This window comes from Vicia villosa, linkage group LG4, assembly GCF_029867415.1.
Source record: "Vicia villosa cultivar HV-30 ecotype Madison, WI linkage group LG4, Vvil1.0, whole genome shotgun sequence".
NCBI lineage: Eukaryota > Viridiplantae > Streptophyta > Magnoliopsida > Fabales > Fabaceae > Vicia > Vicia villosa.
The window spans coordinates 181295459-181306078 of NC_081183.1; the positions used below are offsets into that span (position 1 = coordinate 181295459).

At 33.8% G+C, this 10620-nt stretch overlaps 1 protein-coding gene across 1 annotated transcript; it reads left to right on the forward strand.

Moving 5' to 3' along the window:
• The first annotated feature begins 6796 nt into the window (after window positions 1-6796).
• LOC131596246 (pentatricopeptide repeat-containing protein At5g11310, mitochondrial) lies at window positions 6797-10361 on the forward strand. The gene is made up of 2 exons (XM_058868848.1): window positions 6797-7460; window positions 8375-10361. The coding sequence occupies exons 1-2, from the start codon at window positions 6869-6871 to the stop codon at window positions 9592-9594; spliced, it is 1812 nt and encodes a 603-aa protein (XP_058724831.1). The 5' UTR covers window positions 6797-6868; the 3' UTR covers window positions 9595-10361.
• The last annotated feature ends 259 nt before the right edge of the window (window positions 10362-10620 follow it).

Below are 10620 nucleotides of genomic sequence, written 5' to 3' on the forward strand. Positions count from 1 at the left end.
GAATGAACCAAAATTAGTGCTTGGAGATGATTGGTCAATGGTTCGTCAAAATATTTTTTCAAAGAAATATTTGGATTGAGCTCTAACAATTTTCATCCTTCTACTACTTTAATTGACGTGTTTTGTTAAATCAAATTAAAACTTTTTTCTACTTTTAAAATTTACTACTTTGGAAATGAATATGTTGGATTATTGAATGAAAAAGGTGAATTAGTGTTTCGCCTTGATGGTACATTTGGAGTTTCATCTACCAGGTGGGTCTTCTCTTTTTGATTTTTGGATTAGATCCTTAATTAAATCTTATAAATAGATTCCTTACCATTATTTTGATTCCTCATCCACTTGTCAATCTTTCAGGTTGTTCCTCATTTCTTCTTCTAGAGAGTAAACATTGCGTCTCTATGAAAAATGAAGTAATTGATTTACGTGAAACCTATGTAAGTTTACCTAAGGGAAAGAAAAGTTTGACTTGATCTTATCAAGTTAAAGATCTTAAATAAAAATGGACTAGAATTCAAAAAGGATAAGAAACCTAGTAAACGTGTAAATCACTTGGAAAATAAGTGTCCAGTTTATAAATGCACACACCGTAAAAGAGTCGGTCATTTAGAACCTTTTTATTTTGATAAATTGAAATGATCTAAAGGTAACAACCATGGATCTTCTGGAACTAATGGACATGGGTCCAAGAAGATATGGGCATCAAAGGTGAAATGTTAGTGTTTTGCAAGTATGCTTTACAGCTCGAAGATTTAAAGAAAATTATCAATAGAGTGATGCAAAGCAAGAGTATACTCCCGAGTATACATATTTTACAAAGTTTCTAATCCAAGGATGAACGATGATGACAAATATCAATCACAGCGACCAAAGCAAATTTTCTTGAGAATATCTCAAGGTTTATGGTCCTCAATGATCAATTGAACGTATATGTGATTGACCTATTAATTTTGTTACTTATTTCAACTCTCTCATCCAATGATGTGTCGAGAAGGACACGCCATAGTATGACTGGCGTTTCCCACTAAGGAAAGTTTTTATCAAGATTTCTTGATAAAGAGGTATACATCATTTTAAGGTTGAAATAATCGAAAAACTTTGATGCAACCTTTAAAATGTGAATTTAATTTTGCTCATCTCAATAAATATTTTTCAAACACAAAAGATGAGGTTTTCAATTGTTTTTAGAAAAGGAGGTGCAAATAAGCTTAACAAGGGTGCCGAAAAGCAACCAAATTTAGCACAAGGCCCAAAAACGCACCAAGGAGGTTGAACTATGTAAGCTCAATCGATTGACACATTATGGAAATCGATTGGAAGAGCTTGGCGCGATTTTCAAATCAAATCCAAGTTAAACTTGTGCCTCAAGCAAATCAAATTCTAACATTGATGAAGAATGCACATAATTTTGAAAAATCAGACAAACTAACTGATTGGGCCTGTAACGCCCCGAATTTAATTAATTATTTAATTAAATTGATCGAGGATTTATTCATTGGAATTAGTTGAAGTTGGAATTTATCGGTATTATTCTAAAGGCGTAATTTGGATTAATATGTTAATTTGAGCAGTTAAGTTGTGATCGGATTTATTAGTCGGATTAGTCGGAGAAATACAATTGCGAGTTGGTATTAATCAAGTTAAGGAGCAATTGTAGTTGTGGATTATTATTGGGAATAATATTTGTGATGTTATGTGATTATTCAATTATGTGTGTTATTTGACTTAATTATGTAATTAGAGTAATATTATGACTTGAGCCTAAGTGAAACAAATATAACTATGAGATTAGATTGTGGGTTAAGCCCATTAGTGAGAAAAGATAGTAAGAGTTAGGGTTTTAGAGATTAAACCTCATAACTCATTTTGTGGAAAAGAAGAGAAAGAAGAGAAATAAGAGAAAGAAGAGAGGAAGAGAAGAAAGCTATGGGATGAAGAGAGGGATGACTCCATTGAAGGAAGTGAAGCTTTTGCTAAGGTAAGGGTGAGGTTCTTACTCTCTAAGGGTTGGCATGATGATGTATATGGTGGGTTAGATTGTATGTTATTCTCCATGGAAGTTGTGTGTAGAGATGTTAGGGTTTATGAACAAATGTGTAAATTTATGGTTTGAAATGTGTTTTAATTGATGTTTGATGATTGTTATGATGTTAGAAGATCCATAATATGTGTTGTATTTGTGTTTATAACATGTATTCTATTGTTGTTCATGATGGTTAGTGTTTTCAGCTTGATTTGGGTTGAGTTTTGGGGTTTTAGGATGGGTTTCGTATGCTGTTTTCTGAGATTTGGGATTTTTTGAAATTGCCAGTTCGCGCCGCGAACTACTGTTCGAGCCGCGAACTGCTTGGCAGAAAGTTAGGTATTTTTGAATTCGCTCAGTTCGCGCCGCGAACTTTGTTGGCGCCGCGAACCCTGTTTTGCAGAACTTTTTCCAAACTTTGAAATGATGTAACTTTTGATCAGTAACTCTGTTTTAGACGCCGTTCGAAGCGTTGGAAAGCTAACGCAACAAACTATACCATGATGTAATGAAATGAACCATATGATATAATTTCCAATTATGTTTATTAGGATTAAGTGATGAACTATGTTGTGTTAACAAATGAAGTATGCTCTTTGCGATGAATTGACACAATTGTGTTGTAGTATAATTTGATGTATGTTTTCTTATGATGATATAATGTTATTGAGATGATGATAAGTACCTTCCTTATGATGAATGAGATAATGATGTATGTGATGATATGCATAATTGATAAAGATGTTGTATGCTATATGTGATTAATTGTGCGTATTTGATATGTATGAGTCGACGACGATGCCATGTGATGAGTTAAGAATATATATGTCTTTATTATGAAGTTGAATATAATGTGTTATGATGATTACTTGAATTAAGGAATATGAAGAATTTGTTGATGTTGTTGGTGATGTGATGAATTGTTGATGTTTGTCGTTAACATGATGAATTGTTGTTGTTGTAACATGATGAATTGTTGTTGTTGTTGTAACATGTTGATGTTTGTTGTTGTTGTGCAATATGTTGAATTGTTATTGTTTCTATAACATGATGAATTTGCCGTTGTTGTTGTAGACCCTATGGTCACTATTGATAAGTTGTATAATGTTGATATGTTGTATTGTGATGTATGGTGAGGTGAATTATTGTTGTATGATGATGCAACATAGTGACGTGATTGTGAAGTGATGCATTCTTATGAATGATGATGATTTTGTTGTTGTTGAAGTTCGACATTATATTGATAATGTTCGATGGTGATTTAGACGATGTTGTGACGTATTGTTTATGTGGTTTGTATGGATGTTGCATTTATTGAGTCACATCCATTGCATAAAGAGACGGTGGCCTTGATGGCAAATAGCGACGGTGGCCTTGATGGCAAATTTTGATACGGTGGGAGTTTTACTCCAAATGGTACCACATGCATTTGCATAAGTCGAATCACATGTGAATTGCATTTGAGTCTTGTTTGATTATGTTTGTGGTGACGTGATGACTTGATGATGAGATGTTTGTTGTGATGTGTTGGAATCTTACTTGTGAATTGCATATATTGTCATGGTTGATTGTTGACATTGTTGCCATTTCATAAGTTGATTATGTTATTTGAGTTGTTGAGTCGATGATCTGTTATTGTGACATGCTGATAGTATAATTGTGAATTTGAATATGTTGTCTTAACTTATTAATGATATTGTTGCCGTTTTGAAAGTTGTATTATATTGATAAGTTGTTTTGCGGTGAAACTTGTTGTAAGATGTTTTGTGATGCGAAGTGGTGAAATTATGTATGATCTATATCTCCTATATTATTTATCATGCATTCCTTTATATTGTAAGATATCTCACCCCTTTGCTGATATTTCCCCTACCATGGGAAATGGGCAGGTACTCAAGATTAGTTGTGGATGTTCGAGGTTATTGATGTGAAGTCTTTGTGTTGCTTTATGGCAAGTCGAGTTGGTGTCCATTGCTCTGATACGTAGCACTCGGGGGGATTAGTAGTTATTACTTGATTGTTGTATTTCTTATGATGATATTTGTGCTGAGTTGAATTGAAAGATGTCTATGAGTTGAAATTGGAAGTTATTGGATAAAGTTTTGTTTCCGAATGCTATGTATCTTTGTTGATTACAATATGAGTATGTTTGTTTGGTTAAGTCGAATTGTGACATCCCATCTTTGATGAATATTTTTAAATGCACTCTGATTTTCGCTTATAATTGCGGGGTAGATTTGGGGTGTTACAGGGCCTTTAGCCAGTCGAATGACACACTAAATCTGAAATGATCTTGATTTGATTTTCAATCATCACAATCCTCATTGATTTCAAGCCAGGAATACATGATCAAATCTTTAGAAGACACACCATAAATATGTATGATCTCTCACTACTTTTCGCATCTCAAAATTTATCTCTTCTAGTTTTCTTTCTTGTGTTAGTTCTTTTGTCATAAGCATCACCATGGCCTCCTCAAGTCAAAAACCCAAATTTACACTAAGAAGAAATGTGTGTGGGATTAATAAACCACAAGCAAGAATAAAGATGACAATTCAAGCCAAAAAAGTAATTCAACCTTGGTACATGAAACCAAAAATTTCAAAGAGTTACAAACCTTATCACCAAATTGTTGAGCTTTCCTTAAGGATTTCTTCACCCAAATAGCTGATAGACCCTTCCCAAGTATAGAAAGAGAGTTATACCTAAACTTGAGACTTATATGAACCTCACTGAAAACATCTGTAAGGGGAGTGGAAATTGACCTTCACAAAAACCATTTTGGAAAAATGATATTTGAAAATGAATTTCTAACCTATACAATACATTATTAGTAGAAGATCATATAAGTCAATCTTTAATTGCATTTTTTGTGAGTACAATAGATATTGCACAGTTTGCGATATGGAACATAAAAGAGTTTTTAGGTTTTAATGTGTAAAAAGAGAAAGAATCTAACCTAACTACTTGGCTAGGTATTTCTAAACATGGTTGTCTTCTAAAGAGATCAGTTCTAACACCTATAAATATGGTGACACGCCCTCTAACCTTTACTCAATAGTTAAGCGAATGAGGCGAATCATCTCTTTAATATAGGAGGCGAACTTAACATGTAAGATTTGAAATGTTTTAGTTATTTAGTTATAATGTGTGTTGACACATCTCGCCCATGTAACCTCGCCTCTCCTTATTTGACTATTCTTTGTGTTGCTTACCAATTGAAGAGTCAAAGGACCAAGATTGGTCTTTATTGAACTTCATTTATAATATTTCAATCCATAAATTATTCACAATTTTTTTAAACAATTTAATTATTCAGTTAATTTGATTATACTTATCGAGTTATGAGAAAGAGATATGATTTTTATTGATTTAAATATAATTTATTTTAGGCTTAAATACACTTTTCGTCCCTGTAAGTTAGCGTGTTTTTGATTTTCGTCCCTGTAAGTTATTTTTTTGGGTTTTAGTCCTTATATTTCAGTTTCGCGTTTGTTTTAGTCCCTAAAATCAAAATCTGTAGGAAATTTCACAAAAAAATCCGCAGGTAACCTGCAGATTTTCCTGCGGATTTTGGCTTTAGGGACTAAACCTCAAGCAAAAAGTAAGATATAGGGATTAAAACCCAAAAAAATAACTTACAGGGGCGAAAATCAAAAACACGCTAACTTACGGGGACGAAAAGTGTATTTAAGCCTTTATTTTAATTAAAGATATTGTCAATAACTAGTAAGATACCCGTGCTGAAGCACGGGTAAATTTATTTGATATTGTATAAAATTTAATTAGATACATATTAATTTAAAATAAATTGTTTAATTATAAATGAAAAAATCATATAAATTCAATTATAATAAATAATTATATATAAAAAATTGTAACTTGGAGAAAAAAAAATGAAATTTTAACATTTAAAAATAAAAATTATCTCTCAATTAATAGTAGTTGTTGATTAAAATAAAATAGATATTGTATTGATAATGACCCGTGAAATAAAAAAAATCTTTGAAGCAATACAAAATATATTTAAATACAAATATAAAATGAATAATAATCATATAAATTTAATTGCATTAAATAATCATAAAAAAATTTGAGATGGAGAAAAAAAAATATTATCACTCAAATAAAGAAAATGATTGATTAAAATAAAATAGATATTGTGTTGACAGTGACCCGTGATAAAACAAAATTTTTAATTTTATTAAAATTAAAAAATAGATATTTTTAGGAGTAATAAATAAATAGAGAAAAAAATTTAAAAAGAAAGTAAGAAAGTGTGACTAAAAAATGTGAGAGAAATTTTAAATTTTAATTAAGATAGAGAAAATGTGTAATGATCAATTAAAATAAATTAAATATTGTGTTGACTGTGACCCGTAAGATAAATAAATATTTAATTTTATTAAAATTAAAAAATAGATTATAATTTTTGTGGTAATAAGTAAATGGAGAAAAATTAAAATGAAAGTAAGAAAGTGTGGGAAAATGAAATGTGAAAGAAATTTGAAATTTGAAATAAGAGAGAGAAGATGTGTGTTGGGGAGAAAAAGTTGAATGCTAAATATTGCAATTGACATGTGGCAAAAGTCTTCATTTTCATTGGACAATAGAAAAGTGATAGAGTGAATTTGTTAATTACTATTTTGTCGAATTTGTAGTGTAATAATTTTTAGTAAGAAGGGTAATTTTGGCATTTTGGTCAATTTTTTAGTAATATATAGATAGTAGATAATATAAAAATGGGGGGTAATTTCGGTATTGAAGTCTTTCTTCCTCCTTGTATGTTTCCAGTTCCTCTCACATTTGTCTGCTAGTGAAACACCGCAACCAAAAACCCAACAAATGCACTCTCGTCGTTCCCTATTCTACCTTGGTTCATTCCTATCATCAACCCTAAAACCAAACCCTATCCCATTTTCCTCCTCTTCCTCTTCTTCTTCATGGCTATCCCAACCCGGAAACCCACTCATCCACTGGCCACCCCTCCCTCCAAACCAACCCAACCCCGCTCCAAACCCAAACCCGAATTCAAACCCAAACCCTCCTCCACCTAACCCCAGTTTCTCCCCCAACGACTTCTCCCTCATTTCCAATCTCTTCACCAACCCATCCATCTCTCCCGGTTCACACCTCCACGCCGAACTAAACCAAACCGGAATCAAACCGGTTTCCCCTCTCCTTAACGCCGTGTTCCAACATTTCACATCCTCGCCGAAATTACTACACTCGCTTTTCCTATGGGCGCAGAATCAACCCGGGTTCAGACCCGATTCAGCTTTATTTGATTCAGTGGTTAATGCTCTTGCGAAAATGAGGGAGTTTGACTCCGCTTGGACTCTTGTTCTTGATCGCATTGAGAGAGATGACGGGGAAGATGAGAAATTGGTTTCCGTTGCTACATTTGCTATCATGATTCGACGCTATGCTCGTGCAGGTAGTGTAAAGTGTAAACTTTTTTTGGTTTCGGTTTTCAATTTAGGATTTTTTATTGCTCAAATTGAAGTGTGTATTTGAATTAGGGTTTAGATGTTTAGATTTGTCAATAGAAATCAATTATTAACTGTGGTATGTGAATATTTTTGAGTTAGTATCGGTTTGTATCATATTATTTGAGCTTATTTATTGATATAAAAACTTTTGAGATTGTTTGTTAGAGCTTATAGAAAAAACCTATGCAAAGTCCATAAATTGCTTTCAGCTTATTAAGCTCTTCAAAATAGCTTGTGAATAGGGGTGGCAAAACGGGTTTAGCCTGCTGGACATGCCTGTTTTGCCTGCATATTTTGGCAGGTCGAGTTAAAGTTTTATGCCCGCAACCTCTAATATGTCCGCTACATTTTTTTGCGGGCACGTGCATTAACACAATTTTAAATAATTTTCCGCCTTTAGGGGTGCAAGGCCAGTATGCCTGCTCCGCCCTGTCCTCATTTTTCGCTGAACGGACCAAAGTTGTAGGCCTGCACCCTCACCGTCCCTCCCCGTTACTTTGCTGGACGGGCCTAAACAGGGCGAGGATGCCCATTTTTCACCCTTGTGAACACGATTTATAGTTAATATGAAAACAATTTGACTTTATATTTTGTTATAGAAATAGTTTATATATAAGCACTTATATTATAAGCATTTAATGAGGCTGTTTCTCCAAACAAGGCTTACAGTATTGATGTAACATTAAATTATGAGGATATTTTGTTTTCGCCTAAAAAGTAACAAAACAAGTCATTGTTTACAGTAGGGTGCCAAAACCATGCAATTTTAGAATTTTGAAACCGTTCAATAATTAATTTGAGTTTTGTTAATAGCAAGTGATAGTTTAGTTTTGCCAATTATTCTCTTTCTTTTTTGTAGGTATGCACAAGGCTGCTATTAGGACGTTTGAGTTTGCAAAAGATAAGAAGTCAATTGTGGATTCAGGATCAGAAATGAGTTTATTTGGGATATTGATTGATTCTCTTTGCAAAGAAGGGTCCATTAGGGAAGCTTCAGAGTATTTCTTTAGGAGAAAGGAGACAGACCTGGGTTGGGTTCCTTCAATTCGGATTTATAACATATTGTTAAATGGATGGTTTCGAGCAAGGAAACTCAGGCATGCTGAGAGACTTTGGGAAGAGATGAAGAAGGAGAATGTGAGACCGAGTGTTGTGACATACGGTACCCTTGTGGAAGGATATTGTCGGATGCGCCGTGTTGAAAAGGCGCTTGAGATGATTGGTGAAATGACCAAAGAGGGAGTTGAACCAAATGCAATTGTATATAACCCCATAATCGATGCATTGGCAGAAGATGGGAGATTTAAAGAGGCTTTGGGTATGATCGAGCGTTTTCATATTTTGAAAATAGGTCCTACCCTTTCCACTTACAATTCTCTGGTGAAGGGTTTTTGTAAGGCAGGAGATCTTGAAGGTGCTAGTAAAATTCTTAAAAAGATGATAAGTAGGGGTTTCCTTCCAATCCCGACTACCTATAATTACTTTTTTAGGTACTTTTCAAGATGTGGAAAAGTTGATGAAGGGATGAGCCTGTATACCAAGATGATTGAATCTGGACATAACCCGGATCGTCTAACTTACCATCTTGTTTTGAAGATGTTATGCGAAGAGGAGAAGTTAGAGTTGGCAGTTCAAGTTAGCAAGGAAATGAAGCATAAAGGACATGACATGGACTTGGCTACGAGTACCATGTTAACTCATTTGCTATGCAAAATGCATAAGTTGGAAGAGGCTTTTGCAGAATTTGAGAGCATGGTAAGAAGAGGTATAGTTCCTCAATATCTTACATTTCAAAAATTGAATATTGAGCTAAAGAAACAAGGTATGACTGAAATGGCTCGAAAACTTTGCCACTTGATGTCGTCTGTTCCACATTCTTCCAACTTGCCAAATACATATGGTGAAGTCAGAGATGATGCACATGCACGTAGGAAATCTATAATTCAGAAAGCCAAAGCATTTTCTGATTTGCTGAAGGACCCCAAAGAAGTTGATAAGCTTAGAAGTTCATCAAAAGATGCTGTCTCAAGTGCAAACTGTTTGATAGAGGATATTGAGAAAAAGACAGATGTAAGATGAGAGATTTGAGGTCTCAGTACCTGCAGGGAGGCAGTTGTGGATGGTTCGAAACACATGGGAATCCATTCACATTTATTCAGGGTGGAGAGAATCAGAGGGTTTTGTATAAAAATGTCTGTTGTTCCTCCCTATGTTATTAGCAGGCTTCACAACAGTAGCCACTGAACTGATTAACTGTTGTCTAACCAGCAATAGTGTATGAAAACTTAATGGAGTTCTTTATACAGAAAATAGCTCCTTGTTGACAACATTTTGGATATTTATCGAAGGAGGTGGCCAGCAATTGGAGTTAAATTAAGAAGTTCCAGTGGCCTTACAGAGGTTGTGACTTGATTAGTCTTTGTTTTTAGTTGGAGCCATGCATAATTCAGAAAATGTGACTGAAGATCTGTATCTCTAGAGGGAATTTTTGTTTTTGCTGATAAGTTTTCTAACTATATTATTGCTGTTGGAGCTCAGTGAACACTTCTCATGGCCTGTGTTTCCATCACAAAAGGTGACTGAATCCCAGTAATATCCAGATGGATCAAACTGAAGGAGTTGTTTTAGGTGAAATTGTAGTTATATTTAATCTGCCATTAGTTGGGTGACACTAAAGCACTTCTCGAGTGTCCAATAGTAAGTTTAATAACTAGCACTAAAAGTGTAAAAAACTCCTACATACATTTTGACACTTTTAGTATCTCTTATGTCAATCATATAAGTATAGTGTAATTGATGAGTTCTATGATATTCAAATAGTAAATTTGCATACTATTCGAATTTAACTACTTGTATCTCTTACATTTACTAGCACTAATGTGCTTCTTATAAGTCATATTCAACCCTAGGTACATGCCCCACATCATAGCATGAGGAGCATTGCAAACTCCATTTTTTCTTATAAGTATATTAAGTTCAATTTAAGAGGTAGTGGGAGAGTTAATTAGGCTGTCTGAATTTTTTGAATTTATGTGCTAATTTTTGAAACTATTATTTTGTCAGAATTTAACTTGTTCAAATTATATTAAGTTATGTGCTGGAAAA

Coding starts and splice junctions, on each gene's coding strand:
- LOC131596246 (XM_058868848.1), top strand. CDS start 6,869: ATGCACTCTCGTCGTTCCCTATTCTACCTTGGTTCATTCCTATCATCA. Junction 7,461..8,374: donor TCGACGCTATGCTCGTGCAG/GTAGTGTAAAGT, acceptor TCTTTTTTGTAG/GTATGCACAAGGCTGCTATT.